The sequence below is a fragment of the Myotis davidii genome, unplaced genomic scaffold (assembly GCF_000327345.1).
Source record: "Myotis davidii unplaced genomic scaffold, ASM32734v1 scaffold96, whole genome shotgun sequence".
Taxonomy (NCBI): Eukaryota; Metazoa; Chordata; class Mammalia; order Chiroptera; family Vespertilionidae; genus Myotis; species Myotis davidii.
Window position 1 is genome coordinate 9302395 of NW_006289416.1, and position 17542 is coordinate 9319936.

The 17542-nt window shown below is 49.9% G+C and overlaps 1 protein-coding gene across 2 annotated transcripts; it reads right to left on the bottom strand.

Moving 5' to 3' along the window:
- Positions 1-1980: 1980 nt before the first annotated feature.
- On the bottom strand, positions 1981-16491 carry CNDP2 (CNDP dipeptidase 2 (metallopeptidase M20 family)). 2 transcript variants are annotated; one of them, XM_015562765.1, is made up of 12 exons: positions 16316-16491; positions 14870-14959; positions 13561-13704; positions 11573-11735; positions 10103-10191; positions 8436-8636; positions 6782-6866; positions 5712-5872; positions 5045-5209; positions 3829-3970; positions 3484-3631; positions 1981-2614 (listed from the first exon to the last, which is right to left on the bottom strand). In XM_015562765.1, exons 2-12 carry the CDS (start codon positions 14927-14929, stop codon positions 2545-2547), a joined length of 1428 nt encoding a protein of 475 aa, XP_015418251.1. In that variant the 5' UTR covers positions 14930-14959; positions 16316-16491; the 3' UTR covers positions 1981-2544. The 2 variants fall into 2 exon arrangements, with proteins under 2 accessions (XP_015418251.1, XP_006761979.1); XM_006761916.2 differs by lacking the exon at positions 16316-16491 and adding an exon at positions 15055-15306.
- Positions 16492-17542: the final 1051 nt, after the last annotated feature.

The following is a 17542-nucleotide window of genomic DNA, read 5'->3' on the forward strand; positions in this document are numbered from 1 at the left end:
AACACAGAGAGGACTTTGGTCAAGGGATTGCCAGATTCCTTCCTATCACACCTAGTTCATAGTGAACTGTAGTTGCCTATGATGCTAGTTCCCTTCCTGTCTAAATATTATAGGCAGGTAGGGGGAAGGTCAAAGGCAATTAGGGGGAAGGTAAAGATTCTTCCTGTGTCTTTTATTACTTGAAGATAACCAGCTTAAAATAACCAAGATTTCAAAAAAGACCTATTTCAGACTAATACTGCCTCCCTCACCACTCAGTGTTCCCCAAAGCCTCAGGTGGACGCAGATGTTACAATTTTCTCTGAAAAGTGATAAATGAAGTCCCATGCTATCTACTTTTTACTTTTCCTCAGTTTTCCTTGGGACAAATGTCATAGTATCATCCTGGTGTAACAGACTTAAAGGTTGACTCCCTAATATCTGTCTTTCTCCTGCACAGCGATAGGAATGTCAGCCAGGCCCATTGCCCACTTCTGGGAGCACTTTCCGAGTAAGATGCCAAAAGAAGAAACATCAGTTCATTCTGGATTGCCTGCTCCTGGTCTCTGGGTGGGACTACAGTGGGGTTGCAGGGTGCGGAGCAGAGGTCATGGGCCATGACACTGAGGGCAGGAGCACCCGCTCCAGCCCCGGCCTGGCTGTGAGGCCGTGTAGCAGAGAAATGGGGGAAGCTCTGGTTGGTTCGGACACTGTAGCCTAGCCATATCCTCACTAGTTAACACACTGTGGTTTAAGGATCCTCACATGCCTATCATCACCTTTCTGATCCAGACACCAAGAGCAGATGAACTTCTTTCTCTTAGGTCCGAAACCTCCTCTCAGCCCGTCCTCTCCTCGGCCCAGCAGTTCTGCCTTTTTCTAAATAACAGGCAGCTGTATCTTTGTCAATGCCAGCTCCTGGTGGAGTAACAGGGAAGCAATCCTGGACAACTTTGGGATAGACAATCCCAGGAAGGCACAGCACTTTGCTGATGAGCACCATCTCCCAGGATAAGCCTCCCTGAGGACAAGAAGGACGGCTGGTTAGGAAGATGAGAATGCACAACATAGGCTTCAAGACACCGTGGAGGTGACTCCAGGGCAGGGAAGGACCCGGGAGTGAAGGTGTCAGAGAGGGCATGGGGGCCAAAACAATTTTTTAAAAATATAAATATATATATATTTGTATTGACTTCAGAGAGGAGAGAGAAATATCAATGATGAGAGAGAATCATCGATCAGCTGCCTTCTGCATGCCCTCTACTGGGGACTGAGTCCGCAACACGAGCATGTGTCCTAATCAGGAATCGAACTATGACCTCCTGGTTCATGGGTCAATGTTCAATCATTGAGCCACACGGGCTGAGCTAAAGCAATGACTTCTAATGTCATCATTCTGTCCCATCAGTGTAGGCATGAGGGCTCAATAAATAGCAGCCCCGTTTCACATCCCAGTTCTGATCTGAGTGAAGATGGTCAGCAATGTGGACAAACTATAGACTTTGAAATGAATTAAGCCCTGTTTCCCGTTTACTCTGGGCTTTTTACCAGCTGGGCCAATAAACTTCCATTTGTTTAAACCAATCTCACTTGATTTTTGGTGTCTAGGCAGCAGAAGGCATGGGATGGGGATAGACCAGGGGTGGGCAAACTTTTTGACTCGAGGACCATAATGGGTTCTTAAACTGGACCGGAGGGCCGGAACAAAAGCATGGATGGAGTGTTTGTGTGAACTAATATAAATTCAAAGTAAACATCATTACATAAAAGGGTACGGTCTTTTTTTTCTTTTAGTTTTATTCATTTCAAACGGGCAGGATCCGGCCCGCGGGCCGTAGTTTGCCCACGGCTGGGATAGACACTTCCCTAACAGCTATGGAGGGGCCGTGAGTCTCCACTCCACCTGGGGACCTGGGAGAGAAGACCCACCCCAACCTGAAGCCCTCACAACACGCCACCCTCCACACGCAGGGTGCTCCTGGGTAAGTCAGGGGGCAGGGATGCTTCCAGAGGCTCCATTTGTACTTTTTATTCATCGGCACAGACAGACCACATGATCCTTCCAGTTAGGTTCAGGTTTGGAGGGTTAGCAAGAAGACAGGAGGGTTAAAGTGTTCAGTAAAGGACAGAACTGCAGGACAGCAAGGGACCAGAAAGGGAGGCCCTCACTCATCACACGCCCCACCTAGACACTCCGTGTGCATGACCCTGAATCAAAGGCAGAGGTGGGGCCAGGATCAGCAGGCCTCTGTTTAGTCTGACTAGATGTCAACCAGGACCTTCTACAGAAGAACTCTTGCTGTGAGTCCTGGAGACCAAGCCATGCTGGGCATCTCGGAGAATTCAGCTGACATTCGGGGTCACTGATACCCCAGGACTGAACATGTGTAACTGCCCGGTGTAGGCCATGTCATTCAGGAACAGGTTGGTGCTCCCATGTCCATTCCTGGATGTCTGTGTGTGGTGTGACAAGAGAGGAGGAAGACAGGCTGCTTCTGGAGCGATCAGAGAGGATGCAGGTGGAGGGCAGGTGCCTTCAGAGGTGCTCCAGGGACACGGGGCCTCTCAGTTCTTCAGCTGAGACACTTCATACAGGTACGCAGCCAACATTTTGGTTCCTTCTATGTAGTTGTGCCTGATGGAGAGGAACAAGTCATGGCGTTGGCTGGTGTCCCGTGGTCCAGGCATGCATGTGGCATTCTGGGAGCATCCCACCGTCCTGGTGTGCGGGACCTGAGTTCTGCTTGCCTTTAGAATTTGGGCACCTGGTTCTCAAATATAGGCTCAGCCCAAGTGTCCCGGCAGGGACCGGTCCTGGCCCTGGACTCATCGAATAGATGGGATCTCACCTAGCCCCCAACTACCAAAGGCCTTGCCTTGATCATGGCCCTCTGTTGTTTGTTTGGATCCGAAGCCACCACCTGGTGTCCTAGGACCTTGGTCTCTGTCCCTCCCTTCCACCCTCCATGCAGGGCCTCTGCCTCTTAGTCCCTGACCCCAAGACGACCCGTTTCCTATCCTCCTCTGCTCTTCCTGACTGCCTTGAGTCTCCCTGCCTTCGTGGGTCTCTCCTCACAGCTGCCAACTCAGAGATCAACTTCCGTCTCTGTTGGTTAAAGATCCCATCACGTCTGTATAAGCCAGGAAGGAGAAAAGTAGCTTATGGAGCCAGTAATGACATGAGGACTTCCAAACAGGAAGGTGCAGGGGTCCTTCAGGAGTCGCCGGGGAAGCACAGAGATCAACAGACCACTGGGTGAAACCTGTTCTGAAGAACTGCCACCTCCCACAGGCTTCCTTCCCTACCTCCCACCAGTGTTCCCTCCACCAAGGACAGATGGTAGAGAGCGCAGGGGGAAGGGGCTCCAGAAATCACCTCTTAGCAGCAGGAAAGGGGCAGGTGTGGAGGAGGAAGGGGTGCAGGGATGCCCTGGCTTTCACAGGATTCTCACTGGTACCCACAGGAAACTAACCAGACTCAGGACTGAGGATCCAGAGCCTCACCTGTTGAGTTTTTCGTTCTGGGAGTGGGCGCCATCATCAGCGGACCCCACAGGCAACAACATGACATTCTTGCCTGTGGCCTCCTGAAAAGTCAAAGTCACAGGAATACTGCCACCTTCCCTGGTTAAGTCCGGCTCAACACCAAAAACTGGAGGGAATGAAATAAAAGAAATAGTGAGCTTGGGGGCTGAGGCTCCCCGCATACCCACTACCTGCAGCACCAAGGTCAGACCCTGGGATAGCAGCCCCTCACAGCATCACTATTTAGCTACATGTCATATAACATGGCAGAGCCCTAGCAGACATGCTGAGGGCGCTGGCATTGTCCCCGGGAGAATGTCTGACCTGTTTTCAGGGCTCTTCTCCCAGCCATGTAATGAGGGTGGTTGAAGTCAGACACCCAGGGCTTCCCACCATGGCCCATGTACACCTTGAATTTGTTGGGGCTCTGCAGTTCAGCAAACTTCTTTGTCAAGTACTTTGTAACCTGAACCACAAACAGAAGAGACATAATGTATTATAAAGCTCTGCTCCTGACCCACGGCAGATCTACAGTGAGTCCACATGGCTTGTAAGTAACCTGTAGTAAGTCCACCAGGAGTCTACAGTGAATCCACACAGGTCTACAATGGATCTAGAGTGAGTCTACAGTGATTTACAATTAGCCTATGGTAAGTCCACCATGAGTCCACAGTGAGACTACAACAGGTCTACAATGGGTCTAGAGTGAGTCTACAGTGATTTACAATTAGCCTATGGTAAGTCCACCATGAGTCCACAGTGAGACTACAACAGGTCTACAATGGGTCTAGAGTGAGTCTACAGTGAATTTTCTGCTGCTAAATGCTGATCTGCATAACTGTGATAACAGAAAAGGGGATTTTTATCAAGAATCAAAAGCCAGTTATTTGCAGGTAAAAGGTAATGTTTTAATTCACCCTTTATGTAGATGTTCCCATATAATGATAATATTTAAACCAAGTTTTCAAAATTGTTCTTTGACTTGCTTTATAAAAAGACCACATCCAGACCAAAATAGAGCCAGGTGCCGACCCAGGGAGACGTCTTGATGACAAAATGCCAGTCCTCAGTGTCCTCTCCCCATAGGGAAGCCCTTAATTCTATCCTCCAAACCTTCCCATCTGGATGACTGCTCCCGGGAAGCCTGGCAGGCCTGCAGTGATCAGAATTTGCCCCTCGATATCTTCCCTGATAAGAGTCTTCCCCTCCGCTCCTCACCACGGCCCAGAGGGTGCTCCCTTGGACCCTCACCATAACATATTGGACCCAAAGTCAGCATCTGACCTGAAGTCAGAGATCAGGTTTGGGCATGCCTCAGCACTGACAAAGGTCACTTACACGTAATGCTTTTATGTGGCCTTTATCTTCGATCAGTTTCTGAACTGCTTATTCTAGTAATTACTGAGTGGGCCATAGCCAAGAGGTGGGGACATGTGGTTTTGGGTTTGTGTTTTTCAGTTGTTCGGAGGAAAACCTTTTGGCCCCTGAATCTTTGCCGGTGCACGACAGCCCCCTCCCTGAGTCCCACTGCCCCATGTACCTGCTCGCTGACAACCTCAGGAGTCATGTTGGGCACGAGCCTGATGGAGAACTTGCCAACCACTTTCCTAGGAATCACGGTCTTGGCCCCTGAGCCGGAGAAGGCACCTTCGATCCCGTGGAGGGAGAGGGATGGGAACCGCCATCTGTGCATTAGGACATCTTTCTGCAGAAAATGGCAGAGCAGTTCAGGGGGCAGCTTTCAGAGGAGACAGGAATGTCATTTGGGAGGTCCCTCTTAGTCACAGCCGGCCCTTTCCTGAGCACAGGAAGGAGGTGCAGACCCCGCAGGAGTTCAGTTAATGCTGGCTGACCTGAATGTGACTTATATCCCGACCTCATAAACCAGGAACTGAGTGGGCTCTACCAGCGAGGCCTTCCACCGTCTCTGGCCTGTCCTAGAGATCATCCTACACACGCAAACAGGCGAGAGCTACCGGCCTCTAGGTTTTCTCTGCATGTATTCCAGGGCCCACATCATCACCCGTCAATATTTGACATTTCTAACAACCTCTCAGCACCCAGCCTGGGAGTGGTCTGCACCTTTCGATGACTCAGGTGCCCACAGAAATGCCCAGATCTCTGCCAGCCCCTCTGCTCCTTCCCACGGGGCCCCTACAGTTGGGAGGCTTGGGGACAGACAGGTCTTGGTGTGGCCAAGGCAGCACCTTGCAGCCGTGCAGCAGGGTCTGCGCCCCCACATCCTTGGCATACTCCTCCAGGTCAAAGTCGATCTGGTCGTAGAGCTTCAGCTCCTCCTCTGTCACGGGCGCCACAGCCTCGTTGATGCCGGGGATGAGGATCTTCCCCTTCCTGTCCACCAAGCAGCCTGGAGGAGAAAGGGAACGGTGGGTGCTCAGCGCACAGGCTGCAGGGAGTCCTGGCACAAGAGCCCTGTGGTCACCTTTCCTGGGCACACGTGAGGGCTCGGATACTTGTGCTCATACGTCAGTTAACTACCGTAATAACCCAGTGAGGTGAGCAGTGCCATCTTCCCACTTTAAGACAAAGAGGCTTAGATACGAAGGGACAGGTGAGCTGTCCACGGTCACAGACCAGGACACACTGAGCAGAGGGACCCCAGACCTCCTCTAAAAACCAAGACACTCTCCAATATTGCCTTTTCAACATGGTTCCCACAAGAAAATAGCTGCTCCCAAGCTGAGAGGGAACTAGAGAGAGGGACAGAGTAGACTCCAGTCCCAGGAGCAACAGACTCCACAGATGGCAGCCACCATCCATCCGGGAAGGAAACAGCACAACAAACCATATGGTGAGGCCACAGGACGCCAGGGAGAGTGAGCTGGGGCCTCATCTCAAAGAGCCGACCACGCAGGAGCCCTCGCTGTGGCCAGTTACAATGTCAAACGGTCTGAAGCAGATGCTCTCTGAGAGACGTGACATACGTGTCCAGAGGAAGGACAGTTGTGGGAATCTAGGGGAAAGGCTAGACAGGGCCAGACAGGGCTGAAGGAGCCAAGGGTGCCCAGCTGGGTCCTAGAGGTGAGACAGGGTTTAGCTACACAGGGAGGTAAGGGTGTGAGGAAGAGGAAGGCAGAAACGAGGCATCCATACCCAATCTTTTAAAGGGAACAGTGAGCAGAGCAAGGGAGCCCCAGAGTTAACAGGGAAGTAGATCATGAAGAACGCTGGAATGCACCAAATGCTGATGACAGCCTGGAAAGAGCCCACCAGCTGGTCTCCCAAATCACCAAGTCGTGACTGAAACCCGGCTTACCCATCAGCGTAATGAGATCCGTCATGGCCTCGTGCACTGAGCCCCCGTACACCCCAGAGTGCAGGTCTTTGTCACTGCATTCCACCTGGAAGGAACAAAGACCACTCTATTAGGCTGCTTAGCAGGAGCTTATTTTTATCATGTGACAGTAAATTGAACCAAGAACATTCACAAGACCTGACAGGCAATTTTTAAAATCAAAATTTGTTCCCTCGATGAGCAAAGCAAGGCATTTCCTAAATTACAAAACTTGAAACGACAGAAAATACCCTTGGAAATGCCAACCAAAGGTAAACCAAAATATAATCATAGGTGAACTAGGAGTACTGAGCACAGGTGAGCTAGGAGTGCTGAGCACAGGTGAGCTAGGAGTGCTGAGCACAGGTGAGCTAGGAGTGCTGAGCACAGGTGAGCTAGGAGTGCTGAGCACAGGTGAGCTAGGAGTGCTGAGCACAGGTGAGCTAGGAGTGCTGAGCACAGGTGAGCTAGGAGTGCTGAGCACAGGTGAGCTAGGAGTGCTGAGCACAGGTGAGCTAGGAGTGCTGAGCACAGGTGAGCTAGGAGTGCTGAGCACAGGTGAGCTAGGAGTGCTGAGCACAGGTGAGCTAGGAGTGCTGAGCACAGGTGAGCTAGGAGTGCTGAGCACAGGTGAGCTAGGAGTGCTGAGCACAGGTGAGCTAGGAGTGCTGAGCACAGGTGAGCTAGGAGTGCTGAGCACAGGTGAGCTAGGAGTGCTGAGCACAGGTGAGCTAGGAGTGCTGAGCACAGGTGAGCTAGGAGTGCTGAGCACAGGTGAGCTAGGAGTGCTGAGCACAGGTGAGCTAGGAGTGCTGAGCACAGGTGAGCTAGGAGTGCTGAGCACAGGTGAGCTAGGAGTGCTGAGCACAGGTGAGCTAGCAGAACTGAGTAGGGCAACTCCCCTAGCTCTCAGAACCTTTTGCAGTGGTTTCAGGGATACCCTGCAAGAGCTACTAAAAGGGCAACAGCAACCAGGAAAAAGAGCCAGCAGGGACCTGGAGCCCAAGAACCTGGGGTCAGTCTCTGCCCCACCGTTGCCACGATGTGTAACCAGGATAAGGCAGTAACGGCCCTGGGCCTCTGCCTCCTCACCTGTAGCAGAGTAAGACTGCCCACCTCCCAGCTACTGTGTCCCCGTCGGTTATCACACAGCAGGTAGAAAGGTGCCTTGCACAGAGTGAGTGCTTAGTACAGCAACTATGATCGTTCCCGAAACTTTTGGCTACAGACCACCCTCACCTGCAGGAACTGATCAGTCACCTGTGCGGGAGGAACCCCCACCTTTCTGTGTAGAGGAGAAGGCCGAGGCTCAGCCACCAGCGAGTGGCACGTCAATCCTCCTGGGCTTCTATGTCGAGGGTAACATCCTGGTTCCCTCAAGATCACTCAGTCAAGGGATAAGAGCTTAGGGGCTAAAATATGAACACTGTCACTTCTGAAAGGAAGTCTTCCTAAAATGTTCTGCCTACGTTTCAGTCTTCCTACACGGACTAGCACTTCATCTTTTCTCAACTGCGCAGGACAATCCTGCAGAGAATACACCCTAGCTTGAAGGTGGATGACGCTGATTCTGATGGCACTGGGCATGGAGCACCACAGGGGAATCACCAAGGGGCATGGGGAACGTGGCCGATACCTCGATGAAAAAGTAGCAGATGCCCCTGAGGCCGTAGGTGATGCAGGGCTTCTTCTTCCCCAGCCAGTAGTTGTCAGAAATGCAGACATAGTCCACGTCTTTAAAGAAGGTGTCCTTCTGGGCAAAAATCAGTTCATCCAGGCCCTCGGAGCCCGACTCCTCCATGCCCTCCAGACAGAATCGGATGTTAACAGGGATTTCCTGTGATAGGAAAAGAGAGTCACAGGCATTCAGCTTTCACATACCTTTAGTTCTTAGAGACAACGTACAGGAAGTCACCAAATGTGAAATCACCAATTTCAAATGCCCAACTTCCTCCAGACCAAGCACTCTGGCAGGAGGTATACAGTCCTCAATGACCCTCAGTCCCCAGGTTCTGGGCTGTGTCAGGGGACAAGCCTGGCTGCAGCCACAGCTACATCCTCACTGAGAGCTCCTTGCCAGCAACTCCTCAGGTGACCACACTTCTGAGTCACAGGGATCTAGGTGCTCACCCAGCGCAGGTCAGGAGTCTCTCCATTAAGGCCTGAGCTGCTCTCTGAAGGCTGTACGCAAAGAAACCAGAGGAGTCTTCATTGGCACCCTTGTGGCCACCACCAGTGCCCTCGAGGGAGGGAAAGCCTCTTCCTAATTTAAAAGGTGCTCCTGCACTATGACCTCCTGCTTGCACTACAGTACTTTTTCTTAAAGAGAGGATGCTGCCGTCTGTCCATCCGACTCCTCTCTGTAGCGCTGTGCGGTGAGGCAGGTGGCCTTCCACACACGAGAAAATGAAGGCTGTGGCATGGCAGGGCCTCACTGGGTCTCAAGTTTGCACAATCCTATTCAGAACTGCCCTCGGGTGGCACTGCTCAGGCACACTTCCCCTCCTCTGGCCCTCAGATGGAATCCTTCTGGGGACCTTGGTATATGGAACAGGTAAGTGGAGCTGCTCTGGGTGGCTCTGCCCTGCACACGGTCACCCCTTCTCTCAGTTGCCCTCAGTCCCTGTGCCCAGCTTGTGGCAGCCATGAGAGCACTGCCATCCAGTGGTTCTGGGCCTCGGCTTTCTCCTGTGCACAATGGACCCCTGGGCCCTATTTGGATCTACCATTTCATGCTCTAACAAATATGCTTGTCTTACAATTCTAATTTTATCATGATACAAGAGAAAGGCAAGATGCAAAAACAATCTGTACACTTGATCACAATTAGGTTAAGACAGTTGAAAAGATTGGTAAGTACCAAAATATTAAGTCTCTTAGGGTTGAGATTCTAGGCAACATTTTCTCTCTACTTCTCTAAAGTTTACAAACTTTCAACAAGGAGTGGAGATTTCCCAGTTAAGGAAATATATTTCTAAAAATAAAATGTAATTTCAGGAAGCTGTAAACCATGCAGAGAAAGGGGTTTGTCCGCTACCACAGTCCAGGTGGGCGGGTCATTTGTGTGTGGCCTGGGTTCCTGCCGAGTCATCAATAGTGTGACCCTTGAACACCGTAAAACAATTACACCTGCAGCGTTTCCTGAAGCTGGAACACAACCTTTCATCTAAAATCTGAGTCACTGGGCTGACACTTTGTGGGGAGCCTGCTGTCTCACATCCTAGTGATCTTTGATCTTGAGAAGCCCGGCCTTGTTACGCTCAGATGGAACGGGGTGAACCAGGCTCAAGGAGGGTGACATACTTGACTTGTTTTCTGAAAGGCTTCCAGGGCATTCATCCAGCCGGCCACTGGCCCCTTGTCATCAGTTGAACCTCTCCCGTACAGTTTGCCTGGAACAGCAATCAGCAAATTCATAGCATTAACATGACAAGGAGACACATGGAGAGTGAACCCTCAGCAAACATCTGTTAACATCTCAGCGAAACCACATACGTCTGCCCTGAGAATTTCTCTTGACATTGGAAGCCCCAAGTCTCTACCCAGCACTATTGCTAAAATGATGGGAGAATTTGCCGTCATCGAAGGCAGCCACATGGATGCCTCCAAGTCCCTCTCCCGTCCCCCGCGGATGTGGCAGTTAGCCAGTGCTCACGATCCTGCTGACTCAGGGCACAAACTTCAGACCCAGGTCAGGAGCTTACTATCAGTGGGCCAGTGGTTAAAATCTTCTTCCATAACCAGCTGATATCAATAAGGGTGGAAAACCTGGGCAGAGGAGGGGAAGCACGATGCACCCTTATCAAGAGAATGACAAATCTCACCCCACCCCAATTTCACATCTAATCTGATGAAGAATGGGACTTATGCTTGTTCCTGATGTCTCCAGGTATCACTGAAATCTAACAGCACAATGCTGCTTCCCTCAGTGTGAGGAGTCAGTCCCTCCCCTCTGCCCCTCTGCTCCTGGGACTGCTCCTGGGGAAACAAGGCCTTCCCCTGGCTTGCTGTCATGTGACACAGAGCACCTGAGGCGACCAGGGCAGAGCACGGATGGCCATACCTGCCAGGGGCTCAGCTTCCCTCTGTCCTGGTCAGCTCTCTCACTTCCTCATTCCTAAGACTGTTTTTCAAATGTTTGGCAGTTTTAACATGACCCACCCCAAAGTAGTATAAGGCTTAAAGCAATCACTGCCCTGGGAATTTACTTTTAAATTGAGCCCAACTTTTCACAAAAGCTAAAGAGCTCTCCTAAAAGCATCATCGTTCCACGAGGAATGCTGACATGGTGACGGGGGTGTGCGGACCACGCTGCACAGAGGTGTACAAGACAAAGGCATGCATCCCCCGGGCTCCTCCCAGCGTCCTCGATGCCGTGTCTGCTGAGGGAACCTGTCTGGTGCGATCGGGAGGGGTGTGTTCTAAGCTGGTGCTGCAGGCTGGGGAGGAGTGATGAGGAAGACAACTCAGGGAGGTGGGGGAACCAGTGCTTCCAGAGAGTTGTCAAGTGGAGACTCAGCATGTGAGGGCTGCACTGCCTCAGTTCAGAACTGGGGAAGCCTCAATGACCCAAGGCCACAAACCCCCATTTCCACAGAACGGGAAGGCTTTCTCATGTTCCTGTCTAGTGTACATGTGTACACTTCTGGAAGCTGATTTCGACATTAGGTCACAAGTGCCTGTTCTGGGAGGATGGCCAAGGGAGCACCGGTGATTCTGCTGGTGAGAAGCAGCAGGATTTGAAGCACTCCTCTGCCAGCAGAGCATCCTTACCGTCTCGCTCCACCAGGGTGAAGGGCTCGCTGTCCCAGCCATCCTCCAGGGCTGCCGGCTGCACGTCCAGATGGCCGTAGATGCACACTGTCTTCTTCTGAGGGTCGGAGCCCAGCTTGCCAAGTAAAATGGGAGGAAGTGGTATCTCTGAGCCATCAGGGAGCTGCAAGAGGAGAGGGAAGCATGTGAAGACAGCCTTTGTTTAAAAACCTGGTGTTTATGGCAGATATTATTAAAATACCTTAAGTGTTCTTACCCTTCGCATCAACCTCCCTCTATTGTAGGGTTTAAGATCATATTGCTCAACTGAGTCATTTAATTAACAAGAAATTACTTTGCTATAACCCAGAGTACAAAGACTGAATTATGTTCACCAATTGCAGGCAATTTGGTAAATTTTTAAAGGCAGATTGTTTTTTTTAACTTTTATACAACAAAACATGTTATGAGAGGCGAGGTTGGGATGCAATTTAGTTCAGTATTTTCTAAATAATGGATAAAAACTACTATAATCTTAAAGCAGAAGATGGGTGTTTGAAAATCACATTAGTTCTGCACAGAAAGGGCTGTAGACCAGGATGCAGTGACTAAGTCACAGGAAAGTGCACAGTAGGCACTGGAGCAGGTCCTCCGAAAGGCTTCCTGGTCTCCAACGATCCTGTAAGAACGGGGCCAATGCATTAACCAGGATGCAAAGGCAGGCTCAGTGCTTTTCCTATGCCTACAACAGCTCAACTTTCCAGCCTATACTTAAAAATCTGGCCCTGCGCCCTGTAACAGCTCTCCCAGCTCTATTCCAACAGGGAAACCTGTTACCATTACAATTAACACCAGCAAAATGCGGGGGGTGGGGATGGGGAGGTTCAGAGAGGGTGAAAAGCACACATCCTTTTGTGTTGCTACTGGGTAAGGATTACTCATGCTAGAACCATCACAGACGTCTTGTTACTAGAAAATAGTCTTTGTGAAAATAAACGTTAATAAACTCACAGACTAAATTGGTAATGAAAATAAATTAACAATTTACAATCAAGAGATAAATGAGCAACTGGTAAAAAAATGACAAGCCTATCAGGATGAATGATAGGCTGATGAAAGTGTCTGCCCCAAGCTCCAGGGGCTCTGAGACCCCTAGGCATACCGTACATTCAGGAACGCACCAGGCTGCCGGGATTTTTACAGGTCCTCAGATTTGTCTTTCCAGTAAACTCCACTCATAAACACTCAATGTAAGTAACTCTCAGTAACTCCACAGGTCCCCCTGTGCAGCCCTCGCAAACTCGGCTGGACTGGAATCAGGAGGCCCAGGTTTTATCTCCACTGGGAACTGGTGTGGCTCCCAGTGGAGGCAAAGCCCGCCTGGGCCTCGGGTGCTTCCACTCATGAAAAGAAGAGACTGAGCTGAATGTCCACAGTAAACTCCAGGGACAATGACCTCAACTGACACACCATTGGGCAAGAAAACTGAGATTAAGCAAACCTCACCACACCCTGCAATAGAAAATGATACTGTGCCTTCGAAAATACATGGCATGAAACATGTGATTCACATGGAACTGAAATCATCGGAATGGCTTAGCGTGAGTGGACTGTTCACTTCAGTTAGAAAGAAACCAATTTCCTGTCAGAATCCAGCTCACACACAAAGTTCCTCTTTTTCAAGAAAAAGTGCTATTCCTCGCAGTCGGGATGCTGGAGACAGAGTGTGGGGACAGTGGGAGTCTTCGTGTTTTTACACTTACGTGGATAGAGTGTAGCTGCCTAGTTTGAAAGGAGACTGCTTTCTGGTGAATCTCAGTTATTTTCTAAGAACAGCTTCTATGCTAACTTACTATTGGGTAATAGCCCTCCACATTCTCAGAGAAATGCTGAGAATGACAAAAACCTGTGCCCCAGTCCAACTGAAGAAACCACACAGAGATTTATATCCAAATCAGGCCTTTCTTGTGAAAGACAAGCAGGGTGGGTATCTGAGGGTACGCTCATACCTTCTGTTTTCCAATATCCACCAGTTCCACGGAGCCGCCCAACTGCTTGATATCTGCAGCGGCCACTTCCATCATCTTCTTGATTTCCCCTCTCTTCTCGGGCCACGCAGATACACTCTGGATGGCCACCCATTCCGCAAGCTTCTGTTTGTGGACAATAAGCAAAAAGGGATTCTCAAAAGGTGCTCCTAAAGGGAGAAAGGCATCCATACTTTTGCCGTGTTTCAGGCACCCAACGTTGACCTGCTACCTGTGGCCACTCCATGTTGAGCATGTTGACCACACATGGAAAAACAGATCCATCAAAACCTACTTTTACTGACCCTGTAGCAAGAGCTATATAGCATAACAGAAACATGTCAGAATGCGTATTTTTAACAATTAAGCATGAGGTGAATATAAAATGAACAGAGTCCATCAATACCTTTATATCTGAATCTAACAAAATTACAACTGAGAGGTACAGAAACTACCCAAGGTTTTCAGTCCAGGTTAGCTTAGTTATCATCCTTATAATGGCAAGTTCTCTAAAGTATAAGTTTTAGAATGAGAACTCTAAAGATTTCATCTGAAATGTGTCTACCAAGAATAACTTTAAAGCATGATTCTTTGAATTAAACTCAAGTAACAGATTAATCTATAATGCTACTGAAGCATTGAAAACATCCTAAATGCAAAACAGGTCTTTAATCTACTACAAGAAATTATAGATGAAGATTAAACAAAAATCTCAATTAGCTCTGCCATTTCTAGAAACATATATTAAGACTTTCTGCCAAAGCCAAAATTATAATTTCTATAGTGTAATGAGGAGGTAAAGGAAAAGATCTCTAGACTTATATATACAGGGCGAGGCAAAAGTAGGTTTACAGTTATAAAGGAAATAGTTTATTCTCATATTATTATTGTATTATTTTTCATATATTTTTCATACACACACACACACATTTTTTTTTTTCTGTGAGAACACTTAAGAACTACTCTCTTAGCAGATTCAAGTTTACAACATAGTATTGTTAACTATGGTAACCACGCTGTACATTGGGCCTCCAGAACTCTTCTTATAACTGAAAGTGTGTGCCCTTTGCCTAAGATCAGGATCTCACCACTTCCCGTAGCCCCTGGCAACCACCGTTCTACTCCCTGCTTCTCTGAGTTCCTTGTTCAGATTGCACATAGAAATGAGATCATGCAGTGTTTGTCTGTCTTTAATACTTGATTTAAGCAGCATAACTCACATTAGTTCCCCTGAGCCCCAAAGGACTAAACTGGATTTTAAGTTTATTGGAATAAATAAATATTCCCTTACCTTGATGTAGCGATCCTGATTTTCATCGACATACTTAAACAGGGTAGCGAGGACCGACATCTTCCAGTCAAAGGGCAGGCCTGGGAGATTCTTGGAGGGAAGAGCAACCTGTTACTCCTGCCTCTGCACAGGGCCCGAATGAGGAAAAGTCGCTGACTGCTCAGGGTCATGAACTCCTACCCCACCTTCCTGGCCAGCAGTCAACACGAGGACTCCAGGAAGTGACCGCAGAGGCAGAAATGAAAGCTTTGGGATGCAGTGAGAGGCTCAGATTGATCTCCCATCTTTTTCAGAAGGAACATGTACCCAAAATGTGTCACAGTGGCAGATAAAGAAGGAAGGGCCTGAGCTGAAGACAATCTGATGAAAACTAAAAGTAGGTACTTTTCAGTAATGCTGACTTACCAGCATTTAAAATTTTAATTTAATTTTACTCTCCTGAAGCACATAGAGAACTTTCCACTTACTATGACCACAGAGGTAACCATCTCTTCAAGGATCCCAGAAAAATGTCACAGCCTACCTCTTACAGTCACAAGGGCACAACACAGCCAAAAGGCCCCAGGACAGGCTGATAAATTTAGTTTAAGGAAGTTGACAATCTGAGTCCAGAAACTGCTAAAGGCAACATGGGAAAGAAGGCCTGATTAGAATAAGCAGCTCCATCTACCTGCACCCCACCCCCTGTGCATTTTCTAACACCCAGTTTCCCATGTGTGAGACCCACCACATCCCATTCCACCCCACAAATGTTGGGGGGGGGGAGGGGTGGCAGAAATCCTCTGATGCATCACCTTTAAATCTGGAATGCATATGAAACAAAAATGATTCTGCTATATATTGGGACTTTCAAAATTGCTTGTCCCCTCCTTCAATGGACAATTTGAATCCCACCCAGTGGTTGGAAAGGGCTCAGCTATACCCCTGAGACAGGCAGTATTTCAGACCCGGAGCTGCCAACTCAGAAGATCCCACCACATCCAGGAGTGCTGATGCCTGGGCACCGGCACGCTGGTGAAAGAGCATGCTTTGTTTGGTATCAGATCCAAACTGATTTCTGGACAGGGGGGTGACTGCATCTGCTGTGACATGAAGCGTGAAGCGGCTCACCAACTGAGGAAGTTGCCAGAGCTGTTCTGTCGGAGTTCAGTGAGAACAGATCAAAGTGCTTATTTTCAGTGCCTCCTTCCTCCTCCTCAAATACCAGCCATAAATTATTACAAACCTCCCAGCCAACTCAGATGGCTTCCGCTAAGGCTCTCCTCTGAAAGAGCCCAGCAAGACAGTCCACGAATGCCGCCGGGGGATTTCATGGTCGTTAATAAAGTCACATTTTCATCCACCTGTCCCCAAAAATGTAAACAGGAGGCTGTCTATGACAGCATGCTGTGCTGGGCACTTTTATTTGGGTTCCTGGTCATCCAATACCACAAATCCCAAACTCACTGCGGTATGTTCTCTTTCATAGTACCTCTTTGCAGACAATGAACCCACGGCCTTCCAGTAGAGCCACTGGAAGACGGAACTACCTACACTGCACCCTTCACCAAAGGGGAGTCCACAGACCAGACTGCGACGCCAACCCTCCAGGGCGGGGCCAAAGCAGCACCTGAACTGCTCGTCCCTCCCACTCACTTTCTGAGTATTTCTTGTCCTCCCCTCCCCCACATGGACTGGGATCTGCCCACCGGAACCTGTTACGGTAAAAGCGCTGAGTTGGAGTGGACAAAAGCAAATATCCGTTCGAAATAAGTACCCTTTCACTCCCCTCTTGAAACCTGCAATTCCTGGGGAGTAACAAAATGTCACTAGTGAAACTAGTGGGCGCGGAAGGAGGAGTGATCCCGGGAGCCCCCGGGACCGTCTACAACACCTACAAATCCATCTTTGTCGCTATTAACTCGCGGCATACGTTACAATATATAAATACCCGAATCATGGCTTCGAGTCTGCAAAAAACCCTCCACTAAAACGGGCAGGAACCTCCAATTTTCCCAATCTGGAGCTTTCTCCCCAACAGTTTTACAAATTTTCTTTCCTCACTCCTCCATGCAAACACCAGGGAAGACAAAGGCATGAATGGAAGGTCCCCGTACAGGTGCGGGTGCTCCACGAGTTTACACCGACTCGGCTCCTGGATGACGCCCGGGACCCCATCTTGGCGGCCGAGGCGGACTGGTGGCCCTGTCTGCGAGACCCAGGCCTCAGGGACGTGGCGCCAGGGACCCGGGATCATCTCCATGTTACAGGTGAGGAAACTGAGGCTGAGGAACACCCGACCTGCTCAGACCCGCAAGCTGCAACCCCCGCCTTTAATGCTGGCGAGAGCTAGAGACCCCCGGCCCGGGGCCGGGCCAGGCAGCACCATCCAGAGCCTCCGCCAAAAGCTCTGCGGGCGAGAGAAAGGCTGCCGTTTGCTGCGAGCCTAGGGACGGAGGGTGCGCCCCTCCCCGCCCGCGGAGCCCCGATTCCGCGCCGGCCCTGTTTGAACGAGACACCCTGTTATCAGTCACCACCGACTACACAGACCTGGCGGTGGGCGCCGCCTCTCCAAACCCCAACCCGACTCGCTGCTCCCGGAGCCCTCGGTTCCGGCCTCGGCACCCATTCTGCATGCCTAGCGAGGCGCGACTCCCGGGGACCCGGGGACCACCCGCCCGCTAGGCCAGGGAA